The sequence below is a fragment of the Ipomoea nil genome, unplaced genomic scaffold, assembly GCF_001879475.1.
Source record: "Ipomoea nil cultivar Tokyo-kokei standard unplaced genomic scaffold, Asagao_1.1 scaffold0642, whole genome shotgun sequence".
Classification (NCBI taxonomy): Eukaryota; Viridiplantae; Streptophyta; class Magnoliopsida; order Solanales; family Convolvulaceae; genus Ipomoea; species Ipomoea nil.
In genome coordinates this window covers 6,249,017-6,269,872 of record NW_017617070.1, presented here as the reverse complement: position 1 = coordinate 6,269,872, position 20,856 = coordinate 6,249,017, and the positions used below count along the sequence as shown (strand labels likewise).

General features: G+C 28.9%; 2 protein-coding genes across 4 annotated transcripts; both read right to left on the bottom strand.

The window, feature by feature from the left end:
- Nucleotides 1–1,316: 1,316 nt before the first annotated feature.
- On the bottom strand, nt 1,317–2,186 carry LOC109174485. The gene has a single exon (XM_019323719.1). It carries the CDS (start codon nt 2,184–2,186, stop codon nt 1,317–1,319), a length of 870 nt encoding a protein of 289 aa, XP_019179264.1.
- Nucleotides 2,187–7,746: 5,560 nt separating this feature from the next.
- LOC109174350 (two-pore potassium channel 1-like) lies at nt 7,747–11,166 on the bottom strand. 3 transcript variants are annotated; one of them, XM_019323593.1, is made up of 4 exons: nt 11,079–11,166; nt 10,867–10,984; nt 8,096–9,016; nt 7,747–7,998 (listed from the first exon to the last, which is right to left on the bottom strand). In XM_019323593.1, the coding sequence occupies exons 3-4, from the start codon at nt 8,992–8,994 to the stop codon at nt 7,863–7,865; spliced, it is 1,035 nt and encodes a 344-aa protein (XP_019179138.1). In that variant the 5' UTR covers nt 8,995–9,016; nt 10,867–10,984; nt 11,079–11,166; the 3' UTR covers nt 7,747–7,862. The 3 variants fall into 3 exon arrangements, with proteins under 3 accessions (XP_019179138.1, XP_019179137.1, XP_019179136.1); XM_019323592.1 differs by lacking the exon at nt 10,867–10,984 and having other exon boundaries at nt 11,079–11,153; XM_019323591.1 differs by lacking the exons at nt 10,867–10,984; nt 11,079–11,166 and having other exon boundaries at nt 8,096–9,129.
- Between the last annotated feature and the right edge of the window lie 9,690 nt (nt 11,167–20,856).

Genomic DNA, 20,856 nt, shown 5'->3' with positions numbered 1-20,856 from the left:
CTATCATTAACTTTTTTTTTTGGAGCAATTTTAAATTATTTTAGATTAATCTAAAAACAATGATGCATAAAGACTATCTTGGCTAGATAAATCATCAAAAATATATTTTATTTTAAAATATTATTCAAATAAAAAATTTAAATATTTGTTTACCGCATATAACATATTATAAATCTTACGATGCAAATTAACACACATCTACTATACTAATAAGAGCCCAAGAGAGTTAGGCTTATAATTAGTAGAAAAAATGGCGGTCACAGATTTTAATAAAATGAATGGCTCAGATTGATTAAAAGATTGATGACATTTAAATTTTACACTAAATTTCTTAAAATACCCACACACCGTTACTAATTCCGTTAAAATTTTAAGAATTGCCGTTAGTTTATCGTTAACTTACTCATTGATTTCAATAAAAAAAAAAGGTCTTAGGTCCTCATCCCAATCAAAGTTGGCATAATTAGTACTCTATTTTACTCTTATTAAATTATATAAATAATAATTTAGTAGTTACAACAAAAAATAATACATATACATTTCTTTAATTTAGAATTATGTGTCCACAATGCCTTTATTCAAAAAAAAAAAATTATTCATTATCAATAAATTAAATAAGAGGAATAATTTGCATTCAAAAAAATAAGAGGAATAATTTTATTAGTTATATTGTCTTTAATTTTCTTCAGTATAAAAATTATTTATATTCAAATTTATTAATTGATTATATTCGCTACATTGTCCTTACAATGTCTTTATTCAGTGAAAAAAAATTATTAATTATCAATAAATTAATTAAAAGAAATATTTTCATTAGTTAAATTGTCTTTATTTTTCTCAAATGTAAAAATTGTTACATTCAAATTCATCAATTGATTATATTCACTACATTATCTATTATGTGTTTTGTGCACTATTTTTATAATTAAATATCAAAGTTATAATACAAAATAATGTTATATATTTATTTACCAAGTATTTTATTAATACCATGAAAAAATTAAAAAAAAATATAATTAATAAAGCCAACCATATTAACTACTTTGAGAGATTTTGTGACAAAGAGAGTATTCAAATCACACAACAAATTGAAGTGAGAACTACCTCGCAATGTCCTTGTTTGACAATCAGCAGTTAGCGGATTATACTAGCGGATTTGACCAGCGAATTTATTTAATTATTAACATTGGGTAGAAAAAAATGACCGCCAAATTATTAAATCAAATGAATGGTTCATATTGTTCAGGTTATAATTTTTTTCTTTTAAGATTTTCTAATTTATTCTTTTTTTTTTTTGAAAAGAGCCTGGGCGGCATTCATTGGAAATATGCTGAAATAGAGTGTGGCGGACCACTGTCCGAGTACATAGGTGCTGAATAATTAAAGGCCGAAGTGGCTAAAATATGTGCTAAACAATTATCTGATCTAGGAACATAATTAACTGAAACATAATCAAAGGAAACCATCCGGTTTCTGCAGGTGTCAATGGCATAGCCGAGGTACGAACGTGGTGTTTCCTTCGGTTGCGATAAATACTGTTGTAGTGACAAACAGTCCGTTAGTATGTCTATCGATCTCTCTCCACGATCCCATAGCCAGGATAATACTTCTTTACATGCAATTGCTTCTGCCATAAGCGGGGAAAAACAGTCTATCAATGGCGCCTGTAGAGCTGTGATATACGATCCCTGTTCGTCTAGGAAAATTGCCCCAACAGCGGCCTTACTTGTGGCCTGGAAAAAGGCCACGTCAAAGTAACATCTCTTCCGTACGGAGGCAGCCGCAAGGAGTGTGGGCAGAACGGTAGCAGGCTGCAATGCCGCACTTTGGTGCTGCTCGGGGATTGCCGTGGCCAGTCCATGCGGAGCACGTTGCTGCATCGGGCGGTCCGGGTGTGCTATTTGCCATGCCCGGATCGCTGCGGTTACAGTTGCAATTATCTTTTGTGGTCTGGGCAAGTATGCATCCCACACAGCTCCATTCCTCGCTCGCCATATATAGTATAGTAGGCCTACTGCATAAATAATTCCATCATCATCTAGAATATTTAATATGTCATTAAACCAAACATGGAAAATATCTGTGATAGTACTGGGGATTGGAAGGCGAGATTGTGCCCAAATGTTCCTTGTATAATCACATTCAACCAAAGAGTGCATAACATTCTCATGCATAATCCCACACATAGCACATGCTGGGCTAATCTCCACTCTCTTTATAATGAGGTTCGTTGTTGTGGGCAATATATTATTCAAGGCTCTGCATAAAAATGTTTTCCATCTCGGGGGTACTCTGAGCTTCCATAATTTGGGCCATTTATCAAACATCCCTGTCGTCTGTACATAATTTCCCACTATTTGCCTGTAACCGCTTTTAACTTATCCTTAATTATATGATTATCCATTTAACTTTTTCGTTAATTCACCATTAGTCTAATTCTAATATTAAAGTCTAATATAGAATTATAACTACACCATTAATCTAATTCTAATATTAAAGTATTAATAGAACTTAACCACAAATCCTAATGTCGGAATCTCCTCAAACAATATTAGTATATATTTAATATTTTATGCCCTAATTTTTATGTGTTCTCCCTTATGTCCCGTATTTGGTTTCAACTATACCTATACAATTATTTTATTGACAATTATAATCAATCTTGATTATATTATCTTGCATTTGTAAACTGAGAATTACCTATTTAACCCGCACGGGCTTAGCTCAATGGTTTAGTGGGTAGTATTTGGGAGAAGAGACCAACGTCTGAACCTCGGCGGCGACAGTGCGAGAATTAATATGTCCAAAGTGGGCGGATTCCTTGTGCGTATCAGCATTTGGCCCTGTCTACTGAACCATTGAGTCACCGTGATTATGTCGGGCCGGAGTGTGGGGGGGCCCTTGGGGTTGAGGACTCAACCTTTGGGAGAAGAATTACATATTTAAATACGCAAATTCAACCTTCAATTATCTATGCATGAACAATTTCAATATAATCCTGCCTTAATATACTTTAAAGTACTTTAAAAAAAAAAAAAAAGCATTGGGCATTATCCCAATCGCTCAATGTCGCGTAAAAAACTAGTTATAAATATAAGTGCTAAATTGCTCAACTATGAATAAATTTTAAATTTTAATACTGATAGTGTAAATTAGTTTGATGTATCTTGTGCGTATAGAATTGTATGAAAAGTATATGAGAAGGGGAAGATCCTCCATTAATGAATGAAATAGCAATTCATAAATCGTAGAGAGAAGATGTAGAGAAATTGGCCTAAAGGCCTTTCTTATTCAATGTTCAGAGAGAGTAATCTTCAGAGAAGAGAAAGGGATCCCCCTCCACTAAAGTGTTAGGTGTTCTTATACCCGAATACCGAACAGATGCTTGAACATATAGGGAAGTATACCCGAAGAATAATCCTTATCAAATATGAATCACAAAATTGTCTATATTATAAATTTTACAATTGATATCAAAGAAATTAGAAAGAAAATTTGCAAAGCCACAAATCATAAATACAACTAGAATTAGGAATTGGGGCAACCCCAACAAAATTGGTCAATTTGTTGACTTAGTAACTGCAATCTTACAAGTTTATAACTCCTAGTAGACCGGCCTATTGGCCTTAACTTCTTGGTTTGAGTAGATCAACTATAGGTAGCCTATATTGATTTACCTCATTGTGATTTTTTACCGGCTAGGGTCATAATGTGAAATTTACTTAGTAACACTCTCAAGTAGTGGCTGCAGTTTTCATCATCACTGAAAAAAAATTTAGAATGATGAATGTATTTTACAAATCTCAATTTTAATACTAATAAAAAATTAGAATTAAGTTGTATTTAAATATATAAATAATAAAAAAATATGTATATACACACCCTGATAATATATATTAGTAAAAAAAAAAAAAAGTCGTAAAAAGGTCCAAGATTGTAAAAGGTATGGAATGAATTGCGCGATTCACAATTTATCTTTATAGTGACTCTAGAGGTGAGATCTTGTAAGTTTAAGATTAGTCCAACAAAATTGAGATCACCTAAATATTAAACAAAATAAAAAATGGTAGTTGGACTTGGGTCACTGCCCTGTTGCCCCAACCTAGAGCCGTCAAAACGGACTTAATCCGTCGGGTTAGCCCGTAGGCGGGGCAGGCTTTGATTGTACGGCCCGTATTTTTGGGCCTTTTAGACTGCCCCGCCAAAGTGGCGTGCTTCGGCAGGCCAGCGGCACACAAAGACACATCATTTTATATGATTATATATATATATATATATATATATATATATATATATATATATATATATATATATATATATATATATATATATATATATATGTTTATTTATTTATATTGAAGAAATGTATTAGTAAGTAGGACATTGTATAAATTATTTGTTATTACCTTATAGATTAACACATTATGTATTTAATTATTTATTAGGACTTATTACCTTATTAGTTATTATTGTATTTAACAAATTACAAATGCATTAATATGTGTTTAAACTGCCAAACACCTTGTGCTCAGATGACATGTAACGACTCTCCCATATAGGAGGTCATGAGATTGAGCCTTAGTGGAGACAGTGTTGACTCTTTGTGATTCAACAATAGGTTGAGAGAGTATAAATGAATAGATATTACAATGTAAAAAGAGTTAGTATATCTAAAAAAAAAACTATGTGTTTAAACTATTCAATTTATTTTAATATACACTTATTTTAGTGGGTTTTTTAGTCAGCCCCTGCCATATGGCAGTCTTTGGCAGGTCCGCCCTGCAAGTTTGTTTCGACAGCTGTACCTCCACCGTTCCTCAACAAACAAATTATATCATGAATCATAGTCCACCTTGCGCCATGGACCATTGTTCATTATTATAATACTATAAGCTCATTAAAATTATCATTGGTCATGTTTCATTATTATAATATGATAAGTTCATTATAATATACTGTAAGTTCATTAAAATGACATCAATTTACATATTATCATTTAAAATTTTGACCTAACGGTGGGAGACACTCCACCTTTGAAATTTAGAATATTTGAGACTAGTTAGAATAGTTGCAATCATTATTCTAGGACTTCGGTCCACACAGTTAAAAAATACATTGTGTACATAAAGTATATTTTTTAGTACTAAAATTACATTATTTGGTGTACTATTAAATAATATACATTTAAAATAAAAATAATGTACTTTTGGTATATTAAAAATATACCTTGTATTCATAGAAAATACATTATTTGAATACTAAAATTATATTATTTTATCTTTTCAAAAAAAAAAAAATATTATTTTATATAATATACATTCAGTACACAAATAATATACTTTTACTCTTTTAGTATAATATTAAAAATGTACTTTTTTATGATACACATAAAAATTTGTCATTTTTTTGTTTGTTTGTGTAAACCACAATGTGGTCCGAGTCTTTCTATGTTCATTTAACGGTTCAGGTCGTCACTTGTGGAAATCGAATCCAGATTATCCTGAAATTCTCATCCACAAAGAGAGCTCATTTGTCACTTGAACTACCCTCTTGGGTCAATCCGAAAAGATTTTAATTATAATGCAGTACTCATCAAATTGATTCCTTAGAAAAAAACAAAAATGAAACCATAATTTGAAGACATTGGAGATGACTAATATAATGTTATAAACCAAAAGTCAACCACAGAGGGTGCCGAGTGCATAGGCAACTTCTTGATTAATGATTATTATAACCTTTTGACTACAAATCATTCAAATATTATACAACTTAACATTCTTCAACTGCTTGACCTAACAGAGTCCAAAACTTTAAACAATTCAGCATTCCTTTAAGATGGCCTGCACGTTTTAGTACCTGCAGCTCTATATATGATGTTGACCATCTCTCTAACCATGCATATCCTCACCACAATCATGGGCAATTGCATTGCATACTCTCATCTGTGCCACAACGAAAGAAGACCTCTAAATGTTGATGATGGTGAAGATCTTTTGGAACACCAGAAGCCTGGTAGATGTGGTAGACGACTCCTTGCTAAGAAGTGTAACCTGCCATGGATGCCAACATGTCAAAAAGTGTCCAAATATGACAGTAGAACTCAAAATGGGCAAAGAGTGAAGGTTGTGTTGACTAGGAAGCAACTACAGATGCTGATTAATGGTGCAAATAAGCTTAATTACAGAATGGTTCGAGTTCACTCTATTAGAGATGGCTGCCTGAAATGGAGGCCATCACTGGCTACCATCCCAGAGCTGTAGAATTCTTTCAGCAGGCAAATGAGGGTCTGTAATTTTTCATTTCCAGGTTAAAAGGGGATTGGATCAAGTTTTTCAGTTGATCCTATACCACCTTATAGTATGTATTCAGTATGAACAAATAGGGGTCCAATATTTTTCGACAAAATCCCTAGTCCCTATGTAATATGATTTCTGTTGGACTAATAACATAAAAGGTATAGTAATTTGCGGAAATTAAAACCTGTTAGCTCACTCTTTCCTCTTTAAGTTTCCATGATTATTCTCTTTCTTGCTTTACTTGTGACAAAAGGTGGAATCACCCACATACCTCGGCCAGACAGTTTGTGGAGGCCGGAGAGGTAAATTATGATGACTCAACTGACCAACCGAGACTAGACTTTTGAGAGGTTGTTCCTACACTGTCATTGGTAAAACTTGATCCTTAGTCTTTTATGACAAATTTCACCTCTGTGACCAGTTGAGCTGTCCATGCGGGCTCTTTCTTGCTTTACTGCTAGTAACCACCCTTGACCTAAAATTTCTAACTTCCTACAATGAGGAGGAAATCCTTGGAGTTGGGATAAGGTAACCTACTAGCCAACTAAAGGGGTAAACCACAATTGCAAGAATTCTTTCCCTTAACCCAAAATTTGTAACTTCTATATTAAGGAAACCCTTGGAGTTGGGATAAAGCAACCTACTTGCAATGGGGATAAACCAAAATTGCAAGCATACTTTTGCTTTCCTCTCTTCTGAGGAATGTATACAATTTTTCCCTTTCTGTTGCACTTAAACCGCACCGCTGCCTCTATATAATTTGGAACAGAATGGGAGGGAATTCGAGTTATCGAACAAGAAACTGAACAGGGAGTTGGTTTAATTTGGAAGAAAAGCAGAGTAAAAGAAGCTAAACATTTGAAGAAAGAATCTTCGAGAACACAACAAAAGCACTCCTCAACCGGCTCTTGATTGCAAAAAAGGCACGAAAAGAGAAACATACCTGAAATATCTGCAGTTTCCAACTAGAAGATTGAAACTCAGAAGGCTATGGATATCTCTACCAAGCTTCTAGAGCACAAGAACTCCATTGCTGTACTAATTGTAGCATCACTGTTCCTTGGTTTTGTCATTAACACGGCCCCCCGACTTATTACCATGCTCGCTTATTTCTGGCCTCTTTTCCTCTCCACAACTCTGTTCATGGGGGCAATAATCGCCTTCACCCAGGTACCACCATTTGCAGTCGACTTCAGAGGTGAAAAGGACGGCGAGGGCCTGCTAGGTTACCTTGTATTCCAACAAGAACAACAACTCGAAGACTTCTGAAGTTTGAATGCTGTGAATGCCACTTATTAATAATGCTTTAATTTGTACCTGAAGAACCTGCTATATATCAACACCGGCAAATGTAACTATAGGTTTCAGTAGGCAAGTCACCTTAAACCCAACACTCCTACTGTATATCAATGTTGAAACTTTTAAGCTGCTCTGAATAGTGAATCATATATTGGAAGGATGTGCTCAACATTTGATTCCGTTTATAAAAATATAATTCATTTACAAGGTGCTTGTATTAATATGTACAATTACCAGATAATTCAAAACTAGAAAGAGTTTCAAAATTCAAACTATATCAGATTCGGTCAATGTTCCAGACAGATCAACATCGAGCATTTTGAACCCTTTCATCACGGTAGTCACATCTTCATCAGTAATCTTGCCCATCTCTTTCAGTTTGTAAACGATAAATTCTGCAGGACTGGATAGAAAGAAATATCGACAGTTTAAATGAGCATCATTATACGAGATCTTACTACGTTATTGTTTTCAAAGTGAAATAGTGGAGAAAAAGTTACCTCACTTCATCATTGTTGTCGAGGTCTGCTGCCCTGAGATCTGACACCGTCAATTTCCTTGTAAGAGCGCACTCGATCATTGATCTTTGCCTTTGTTCTGTACAAACTTCAGCGAAGTAGTAAAATAACCGTGCCAAGCAAATGGTGCTGATAACTATCCAAAACGAAGCAAAAATACGACCCGACTTTGTTGAGAAGCTCTTGTCTCCATAACCAAGTGTGGTGATAGTGGCACAAACGCAATAAAATGCATCAAAAACTGCCAGCCCCTCGACAAAAACCACGAAGAGAGTTCCGGCTATCATTAACCCAACAAGGAGCACTAAGGTAGTTAGGAATTTGTATTTCACTTTATTCGGTCCAACTACATCGGCTAATTCTGTTGAATTGTAATCTTTGCCTAGATGTATAGCTTTGGAAAAAAGGATTTCCTGCTTCTCTAGAAACCTGTCAGCCGCTTTACTCAGAACAAATCCAACAAGGGCCATTCCAGCAAACACAAAAACACAAGCAAGGAATTTCGCTAAAGTGGTACTAGGCACAAGGTCCCCATACCCAACTGTGGTCATTGTGACAACACAAAAGTATATGGCGTCTAGAACCTCATTCGTCTTCTTGCCGTCAATCTGATCTCTTACGAGGAAAAAACAGACAGCCCCTATACCTAAATACACAGCCAAGAACAAGAAAACATGCCTGAATTTAAGGCTGTTTGGTGCAAAAGAATCAGGAGGATGAGATGTTTTCACATCGTTATGTTCTGGATGAAGGACCTCATCACCGGGAGCACTACCACAACCATGATTCTTTCTTCTCTCCAACACCTTCTTCAAACGAGACTGAAGTGAAACATCAACGGTTCCCGGTAGCAATGGATCTTTAACATCAGTATTAGACATCGCAGCTCATGCAGAAATGCAACTACAGAACAAATGCATATTACTATTAACTGAATTTAGTGAGCATATATAATGTAACAAAGGTGGTGTTTGGTTGGAGACTTTTGCACCTTACTATGGATTTTGATATCCATTACCATGTTTGTTTGCCTATTTTTATTATCCTACTATTGGAAATCAAATTCTTTAGTAATTACAAAACTCATTATCCTTTTAGTCCTCTACTTTTAAACAATGGAATAAAAAATAAGGGAGAAAAAATGAAAAACAAAATTAAAAATGTCATTGTCTATGCATTAAATATGGAATTTTAGGGTGTGTTTGGTTCACACATAGGAATTGGAATCGGAATGGGTATCAAATACTTGGTAATGGTAATGGGTTTTGGTAAAAGTATTTAACATGTTTGGTAGTAGGGTGGAATGAGAATGGTTACTAATAGTACTGTTTGAGAATGAATAAGGGAATGAAACTCTTATTTTAGTTGGGTATGTGTTTTTCAATTGATGGGGTATTCGAAATCCATAGTAGTGTTCTAAAAACCTATCAACCAAATAACAACAATCACTTTCATACCCATTCCTATGGGCAAACCCCACCAACCAAACACACCCTTAATATATATACACATACTAGTCTTTTCTATGCGCGATGCGCAAAACATATGCCCGACATTTATATTTTAAAAAATAACTAACAAATTTTACTAATTAAAATCTAAATGAAATAAAATTTATTTATTATATTAATCCAATATATAATGTCTACAAATATTATTATCATTAAAGAATATAATAAAAAATATGATGGATGCATGATGTGCATGGTAAAAGTACTGGAAAAGATAACGAAAGTTATAACGGTAAGTGTATTTTTGTCCAAAAAATTGTATAATACAACTCTAAAAGCACAATATACAAAATGGTTAACACTAAAAACATGGACATAAATTAGGGATATAACTTTGATTGAGACTTATTATGTTTTTAGATTTAGATATGTATGTGTATATATATGTATTATATATTTTATATATCTATTTATTTTTATTAATTATTTATTTATTTTGATTCTAATTCCTATTTACTACCAAACAAACAAAGTGGCTCCTTCTACTTAATCACATTACAATTATAAGTAGGAATAAGGTTCAAATTGGCCATTGAACGTAACCTGAAAATGCAATTAGGCCACTGAACGAAAAAAAAGTGCAATTAGGCCACTGAACACTCCAAATGTATGCAATTTCACCTGATAGCAGGTTATCATCAATTTTAGCAGGTTACCTGCTTACGTGGCAGCTGAGTTGGCATTTTTAATAATTTTTAAATAATTTTTAATAAATGTTAAAAATAATTTTTAAAAAAAAATTAAAAAAAACGATGGTAAGCAGGTAAAATTTAAAATTTATTTTTTAAATTTATTAAAAAAATTAAAATTTATTATTAAATTTATTATAAAATTTATTTAAAATTATTTAAAAATTATTAAAAATGCCAACTCAGCTGCCACGTAAGCAGGTAACCTTCTAAAATTGATGGTAACCTGCTATCCGGTAAAATTGCATACATTTGAATTGTTCAGTGGCCTAATTGCACGTTTTTAAGTGTTCAGTGGCCTAATTGCACTTTTTTTTCGTTCAGTGGCCTAATTGCATTTTCATGTTACGTTCAGTGGCCAATTTGAACCTTATTCCTTATAAGTATTTGATTTTTATTACTATTCCGATTCTAATGTTTGAACCAAACACACCCGAAATATCCCCTAAAAAGACAGTGGCTGGTTTCTACATATTACAAATTAAGGAACATACTGTTGCAAGCAGATGGAACAACATTTCCTAAAAATCACTATTTGATGGAAGGAACATACCAAAATGTTGAAAAGGAATTAGATATTTGAATTTCATTCTGTTCCAACGTGATTCCTAAGTACCAAACAATTGAATTTGTGTCTCTCATGTGTGGTGTAAAACATCGTTTCCTTCTTTCTGGATTTAGAACAAAAGTGCAGATAAACAATGGGTAATCGAATAATTATCGCAAAAAATATATATTAAAAAGGGAGAGATTAATGAAATTTACCAGCCAATGGAGTGATGAGAAGCTTGGAGATGATGATTGTAGAAAGAAGCGAGAATGGAAGAAGAATAGAAAGAAGCGAGAAGAGAAGCACCTCTATAATGGCGCATATTGTGCCGTTGTGCACGGTTCAATCCGTCTACTATGGCGGGTGATCCACGCGCATGTGCACTTAGGAGTTAGGACTATAGGTTAAAACGGGCCAGCGAGGTGGAGCGGCCCTCACTAAATAATACCCAAACATAATTTTGCAACACAAAATTATATTAATTGGTTTGATTCATACTTTCTCTTGGTGCGATTTCCGTTATAAATAAATTATTGATTTAATCTAGTTTCCTTGTACTGTGCGAGAGAAAATTCACCGGCAACATTTACATTACGAGATCAGGGCCGTTCCACTAAAAATTAGGATCCTTTGCAATATCTTAATTTGAGCCCCTTTTATCAAGTAATTTCTATATATAAATAATAGTTGTTTAAAAAGTTGTGTCAAAATTTCAAAATATAAATATTGTATAAAAAAATACATCTAAAATTTCATTCAAAATGTGACAAATATCTTGTGTAAAATGCATATGAAAATCTTCTAAAGAATTTATCTTTAGGATTTTTATTTATTGATGATAAATCTCTTTTAGGACAATCTTTCACAAAAATATCTATTAATTTAGAATCAAGACATCCCAATTTCTTGGATCATATATGTCAAATAAAAGCGAATCATTTGGTTTATCACTATGACTAACATCATATAAACAACTATCAACATTCTTATTATTTTCATTGTCATAGTGATACATATCATCGTTGTGCACAATATCATTTAAATTCTTTCCAATCTCACAATCATCACAATATCATTTAAATTCTTTCCAATCTCACAATCATCTTGATCTTCTAAATGAAGATTAGCATCTAACAACTTTTCTTTGGCATCATCTTTTTGCTATCTACTAGTATTTGCACCCGTGCGATGCACGGAATGAATTTGTTGTAATATATTAATAATATATGAATCAATATATAATTATTTAAATTAGAATATCAAATATAATATAGTACATCTAAATAAAAATATGATTTGGATCGTTTATATATTTTGATGTTATCATTGCTTGAATTTGTGTAAATAATTGCTCAAATTAATAGCTATATTTAGATGTACGCATGCGGTGCTATATTTTGAAGATTTTATTTATCATTGTTTAGTATTTTCATAAAAAAAAACAAAAAAAAAAAGACTTTGGACTTCTCAATACTTGTCGACATTGATGGGCAAGCAATTATGTTTGTAAGAGGAGCTGGAGATCAAAATGACCGCACATCATTTACAAAGGGAGCCACGGGCTCCCTTTTGTCTTCTTTTTTTTTTTTTTTTTTTAATTTCATTCTATATATCGTTTTTGTTTGGATTATTATTATTATTATTATTATTATTATTATTATTTGATTATTAATAATTTCGTCAAAATTTTAACAATTTATCTTTAATCAAAACACCAAAATATTATTTAATAACTCAGTAATTTGCTCGCTCCAAACTGCTAAAAACTAAAACAACACATACATTTTGGGTTAATCTTTCCCAAACCCCACTAATAATAAATAAATAATAAATAAATAAATAATGAACAACTAAAAAAAAAAAAAAAACAAAGCTAAGGTTTCTTAAATAAGAACATTTTGACTTCTCAATACTTGCCACATTGATGGACAAACAATTATGTTTGTACCTCTTATATAGAAGAGCTCAAGAGCTCCTCTTTTCAAACATTTTCAATGTGGGATCAAAATGATCTCACATCATTTACAAAGGGAGCTCGTGGCTCCCCTTTGTCTTCTTCTTCTTTTTTTTTTTTTTTGTTTAATTTTAATTTTATTTTGTATTTAGTTTTGTTTGGATTATTATTATTATTAGTATTTTCACCCATGCAATGCAGGGAATGAATTTGTTGTAATATATTAAGAATATTTCGATTGATATATAATTATTTAAATTATAACATCAAATATTATATAGTGCAATTGAAGGTATGGTTTGGATCCTTTGTGTTTTTATGTTATCATTGCTTGAATTTGAGCAAATAAGTGCTCAAATTAATAACTAATGTGTAGACGTACGCATGCGGTGTTGTAGCTTTGGAGGTTTTATTTATCATTGTTCAGTATTTTTATAAAGTAGGCAAATATGCTCGTTCTTTAGCAACTCAGTTATAAGAATGAATTGATATCCTAATTCATTTGTATGAAAAATATATTGTTTGTCTAGATATATAGCAATTTTGCCATTAAAAAAAAAAACAGAATATCACAGATTGTATTTACACATTATTGAAACATCTTTATAGACAATATTGATAATAGCAACACAATCTTATCCATCTTCGTCTAGAGCTAACACCTTCAGTCCATCAAGATGAGTGACTCAGGTGAAAATATATAATGGTAGAATATCAGTCAATTAGTGATCCTTTTATATTTTCAGCCAATTAGTAATATCAGATTCATTTTCAGCCAATTATTCTTTTTTATTTTCAGTCAATTAGACTATCAGATGCAGTGATATTTTTAAATAATTTCCGTTCCATTTTTAAATGATGTATAATATTTTTATTGAAATATTTTCGTTATATTTTTAATTTACCTTTATATTATTTAAACTTTAAAATATGCATTTCCTATTGATGATGTAGAATATTATTGAAACATTTCCGTCTAATTTTTAATTTTTGTTCTTTTTTTTTTATTTAAAATGCAATGATCATGACAATTTCTTTTTTCATTGTAGTTAATTAGTCAATTACTCAATTAGAAATATTATTGTTACCAAATAAGCTTTATTAATTTTTTACTATTTAATTAATATTCATATTAATTTGGGCGAGAATGTTGAAAATGAGCATTTTACTTTTATTAATAGTATATTTGAATTTTTTATTTTTCATTAATTATTCGCATGGTAAACATAAATGATATTGCAATAATTAATTTATGATATTTATCAAATTGTATCTTTTTTTAAATATAAAATTTTCACATGTTTATGGGTTGAAAAATTTTTAAATTATTTTTATTTTAAAAATATTTTTCAGCAACTCAAACACTCCATTAATCTCCCATCAAAAACTGATAAAGAAAAATCATTTTATTAAATAAATTAAAACTAATTAAATTAAATCTAATCATGCTATATTTATTTGTAATGTATATTAATTTTATTTTGAAATCATTGATTCACATATTTAAATTATTATTTTTTAATTATTCTCATTGTAAACATAAATGCTATTGCAATAATTAATTTATGATATTTATCAAATTGTATATTTTTTTAAAATAAAAAATTTTCTCATGTTTAGGGGTTAAATAATATTTTAAAATTATTTTGAATACATATTATACATTAAATATACATACATATATATACACACACACACACACACATACACATTTTTAATTCTATATTGATAAGCATAGTCTGTGTATATGCTTTAAGAAAATATTCATGATTGAAAATGAGATATAATTTAAAAAGTAAATTATTAATTAGATTACCTAATATAATTGTCCTACTAATTGATTCAATGCTACTATGTATAATTCATATATTTGAAGACTTGTTAAAGCTAAATACCTATTAATTACCTTAATAATAATTAAGATAATTTTTAGTCAATCAATATTCAATAGTACTAAAAGTATTAATTTGAATTTTTATAAATAAGATATAATATTATTAAACCGAAATAATTAAAAATATGTGTCCATAGTACAAAAGATTTTATAATAGTAATTTTTATTGCCTAATAGAATTTGTCAATTATTAAACATTATTTGTGGAAGATTTTACTTTTATTAATAGTATAGATATAGAGTGGTGTAAATAATAATTAATAAATTATTATTTACTTATAAAATTACACCAAAATTATAGTATAGATATAGATTGATGTAAATTATTATTTCCTTATAATATCATTGGCTTGAATTACACATTATTGAAAATATCTTTGTAGACGACATTGGTAGTAGTAACAGAATTTTATCCATCCCCGTGTAGAGTTAAAACCTTCAGGCCACCAGGATGAGTGACTCGGGAAAAAGTCACGTACAATTGATCGTGATTGAAGACTGGTTTTTTATGTAATAACCCAATGTGAGTTAGTGTTTGGCCCTGACTTTTGTTGACAGTCATGGTATATGCGAGCATCAATAGGAATTGTTTATGCTAGAACTTGAAGGACAATCTCGTATCAAAAGGGGTAAGAGATATTTTAATGGAAGATTTTACTTTTATTAATAGTATAGATATAGATTGGTGTAAATTATTATTTACTATTATTAAATTAATAGTATAGATGGATTAATTTCATTTTGAAATCATTGCTTCACATATTTGAATTATTTATTTTTTCTTTAATTATTATAAACAGAAATGATATTGTACTAATTAATTTATGATATTTATCAATTTGTATTTTTTAAAAAAAAATATAAGATTTACACATGTTATTAGGGGTTAAAAAATATTTTAAAATTATTTATTATTAGTAAGTATTTCTATTTTTAAAATATTTTCCGGCAACACAAACACTCCCTTAGTCTCCCATCAAAAACTGATAAATAAAAGTCATTTCATTAAAAAAAATTAAAACTAATTAAAGTAAATCTAATCATGCTATATTTATTTGTAATTGTATATTAATTTCATTTTGAAATCATTGGTTCGCATATTTGAATTATTTTTTTTCTTTAATTATTATAAACATAAATGATTTTGTACCAATTTATGACATTTATCCAATTGTATTTTTTTAAAAATATAGTGTTTTACACATTAAATTTTTTTATTATTATGAATTTAAAATTAAATAGAAAAAATAAAAAGATGTTAAAATGTACAATATAATAATATAGTTGGATTTTTATATATTTGGTCAAGTATCTATTTTCATAACATACAAAATTAAAATTAAAATTTTGTATGGTTAATATAATCTCTAATCATATACATATTTAGATAAATTTATAGCAAAAATTCATATAATTAAGCTGATTTATTCCACATTGTATTTCATATATATTATAATGCTAAAAATAAAAATAACTAAGAGAATCGTACTTAGAAATCAATAAAAATATAAATTATATATTTTGTATGAATAAATATAAACTCTAATCGGACGCATATCCTTATATGATTGTATAATACATTGTATATACAAATATTGTGGCAATTTTTGTTATTAAGAATTTAAAATTGAAAATAGACAAAAATGAAAAGATGTTAAACTGTACAATATAATAATATAGTTGGACTTTTACATATTTGGTCAAGTATCTATTTTCATAACATACAAAATTTAAATTTTGTATGGTTAATAGAATCTCTAATCATTACATATTTAGATAAATTTATAGAAAAAGTTCACATAATTAAATTGATTTATTCCTAATTATATTTCATAAATATTATAATTCTAAAAATATGAATAATAACTAACAAAATTATATATACTTAGAAATCAATAAAAAAAATTTAAATTTTAAATTTTGGATGAGTAAACTTAAACTCTAATCGGACGTATTTCCTTATATGATTGTATAATACATTGTATATACACATAATATTTATTAATATGTATATAGGAAAATTATATAATATAATTTTATTAATTATAATTTATATTGATAGATTTTATTGAGCGGTTAGCATTATTATGATTGTTAGAATAATTCTATGTTAGTTTCCTATCATTTAGCTATTCTTTGTGTATATAAAGCATGTAACCTTATTCTCTAAAATACACTGAAATAAACACTATTATATGCACTCATCGATTTATAATTAAAAATTACATTTAATTTTTTTTTTTAAAAAAGTAACATTTAAATTTTGTATTATTATTAGTATAGTGCATAAGTATATGTATGTATTTATCTAAAAAAAGTGTATGTATGTATATTTTTTAAAAATTATAAATATTCATGTTTTGTTAATTTTATAATTTCATTTTCTTAATTATATTTCATATTTTATTAATTATAATTTAATAAAATTTCCATAAATATTTTCACGGAAGAAATTTTATATTCATTATTGAAAAGAGGATATAATTTAAAAAGTAAATTATTAATTAGATTACCTAATATAATTGTCGTACTAATTGATTCTATGGTTGTATAATTTATATATTTAAAGATTTTTTAAAGCTAAATACCTATTAATTGCCATAATAATAATTAAGATTATTTTTAGTCAATCAATATTCAATAGTAGTAAAAGTATTACTTTTATTTTTTATAAATAAGATATAATATTATTAAACCAAAATAATTAAAAATAATGTATCCATAGTACAAAATATTTTATCATGCTAATTTTTATTGCCTAATAGAATTTGTCAATTATTAAACATTATTTATGGTAATTATGCTAAATTTACAAAATCAAATAATATCTCAAAATCAACTTAGTACTTAAAACTGAAATTACTATACAACAATATTTTCCTCAAAATAACAAATAATTAAACTTTATTCATTCTCAACTTGTTCATCCCGAATTCCTATCCATGTTCACCTGTATAAATAATTTTACACAAAAACAGAATGTAGACAAAAATTAGCATAAGCTAAGTAAGTTTCACTTCACCCCATAAAATAATGATTTGAATTTTTTATATTTTCAAAACTCATATAATTTTATACTTTTTCAAAATACATGTGGAGTTATACATTTTCTTGTATGGAGAATAAATAGTTATTTATGGAGAAGTAACCAAACTTTTTGAAATCCACTTTGAAACTGGACTAAAACCTATGTGCACACCCTAGAAGATTCCAAGCCACTGGATAATATATGATCCAAGTAGTTAGGTTTTCCTACCTACTACCACTCAAACAATTTGGAAACTGAATCATAACTTGTGTGATACACTCTCATGTGATTCCAAGCCCAATGAGTAGTAAATAGTCCAAGTAAACAGTACTCACTCTTACTTGGACACCACACAATATATTATTTTCTCAAAATTTCATTATTTCTCCACAAATAAATACTTTCTCCAACTGGTCCCTCTGTGTGGTTTTCTTCTGTTCCTACTTGTCTCGAACACTTAATTTAATAAAGTTCTAGTTTTCCTTTCAAAAAAAAAAATACTTTCTCCACAAAAATACAATTTTCTCCAGAATATATAATTTTCTCCAAATACATTTTTCAAAAAAAAAAAAAAAAGAAATACAATTTTCTCCACATGATTTGTCCAAAATATAATTATAGTTCATAATCCAGTATTAATACAATTTCACAATACTACTATGTATACAACACCAAAAATTTCAAGCCAAGTATTTACATAACGCACGAGTTCTACAAATCGAAACTCATTCTCAATATTTCGAGAATCACCACTCACAATATTACCATTTATCGATAAATATACTTGTGTTCACATTAATAACATATATCATATAATATCACATATAATATCAATACATACAGTACTCGGGAAAAATAATAATTTTGGTGAATATAAAATCTTACCCTCGAAGACAAACTTTCTATCAACCTTAATAGCATCCTATCCACCTTGATAAGAAACCTGCCTGTGAATCAAATAAATCCAATAATAATAATAAGCGAAGCATATTATTCATTGATCATCATCATCAATCTCAACAAATTTAGATTTAAACAAAAGAATTTGGAGAGTAGTAACAATTACCTGAAGTAGAGATTAAGTGAATGAGTTTTGCTAGGATTGAAGAAAACGTAGGAATATATTGAAAATCATGAAGAACCAGTAGTGTGAAGGAAGATGAATGAATGTTAAAGTCTAAAAATTTGTATTTATAGGTGAAAATAGTAATTCGAAAGGAAAGTATAATAATTTATTTAAAAAATATAGAAAGTAAAATAAGGTAATAAAATTATTATTATTATTATTATTAGTATATATAGATTAAATTAAATATTAATTGTATATAATGTCTATATATATATCACACAGAATATTTACTATATTTAATTATTTACTTATTCTTTTACTACCTAATATATATATATATATATATATATATATATATATATATATATATATATATATCACACAGAATATTTACTATATTTAATTATTTACTTATTCTTTTACTACCTAATTTATATATTATTACTATCAATATATACATCTAATATATATAATATCACACGTATATATAAATGACTATATATATAAATTTTTATATCTATAATTATTATTTCCATAAACAAAATATATATGAATTTACATAAATGGCCCTAAGTTTTGGGGGGAAAATTGGTTTGGAGGATTTTACTTTTATATATATATAGATATAGATATAGATATAGATATATATTTGAGTTTTTTTTGTAATGAATTTTCAAGAGCTCCCTTTTGAAATTGAGTTAGTTGCTCAATTTTTTTTTTCTTTTTACGCTTCTCAAACAGACATAAATATTTTCAAGAAGACATAAAATCCTAAGAAAAAAATAAAAAATTATTTAGAAACTCTATCAAACAATACGTAATTTAATTCATGTAAATAAAACATAAACAAGAATTATGAAACAATACGTAATTTTAATTACCTGTCAAGAAAATTAAAGAACTTGAAAATTTGTATGATAAAAAAAGAATTGAAGAATTAGTAGCACACTAGTTGAGTCTGTCGTCTTTGCGTCAATTCACTAAATTACATTGTCTAGAAGACGTCAAAAATAAAAAATACAAATAAACAACCAAATTAAATATTTTAATAATTAAATTACTACTAAAATTAAAGAATTAGTAGCCTCAATAGTCAATAACTCAAATTTAATATTAAAATTTCTTCAATTTCCTAGGAAAATTGTCTATCTCTATGTGTCTATGCCTGTTCTCAGTTGCTAGATTAGGATTTAGGGATTTAGGGTAGGGTTTGAGTTTGTCGCAGCTACTTGCTTCGTTGAGTTGTTCGAACGCTGCAACTACAATATATATATATATATATATATATATATATATATATATATATATATATATATATATATATATATATATATATATATATATATATATATATATATATATATATATATATATATATATATATATATATATATATATATTTTGAATCCGGTGCACACCCCCTAGTCAGCCGAGTCCGTGAGCACACTCCCTGATCATTGATTTTAATTTTTTGACGATTCAGATTGGTTACCACTTGGATAACATGTTATACTGATTTTAGATGAAGCATGAGTCTTTTTGTCCTTAAGCACTATATTTATTACTTTCCATTTCATTTATTTCCATGTTTATAAAGATTTGTAGCGTTATTTCAGCTCTCCTTAATCAATATTTCTCTCTCTCTTACTAATTTTCTTTGGAATTTTACAGCGGTGTGTGCGTGGATGTGGAATGGTGTGTGCGTTTTACTGTAACAGGGCTCGTATACCATGGCATGCTGGTTTTTTTTTTTTCATAAAATTATGCGTTTTGGTATGTGCGTTTCGTGATACAGGCATGTACATTTTGGTTTGTGTTTTACTAGTTTCGGGCGTGTGTGAAACGTAGATATAGTATTGGGCTTGTTGTGTGTGTGTGTGTGTGTGTTTTTTTTTTTTTTTTTTTTTTTTTTTTTTTAAATTGTGGGGAATTTTACGATGGTGTGTGCGCGAGTGTGAAATGGCGTGTGTGGTTTTCTGTAACAGGAGGTGTACACCATGACAAACTATAAAACGCACACACCATTCCACACCCACGCACACAGCGCC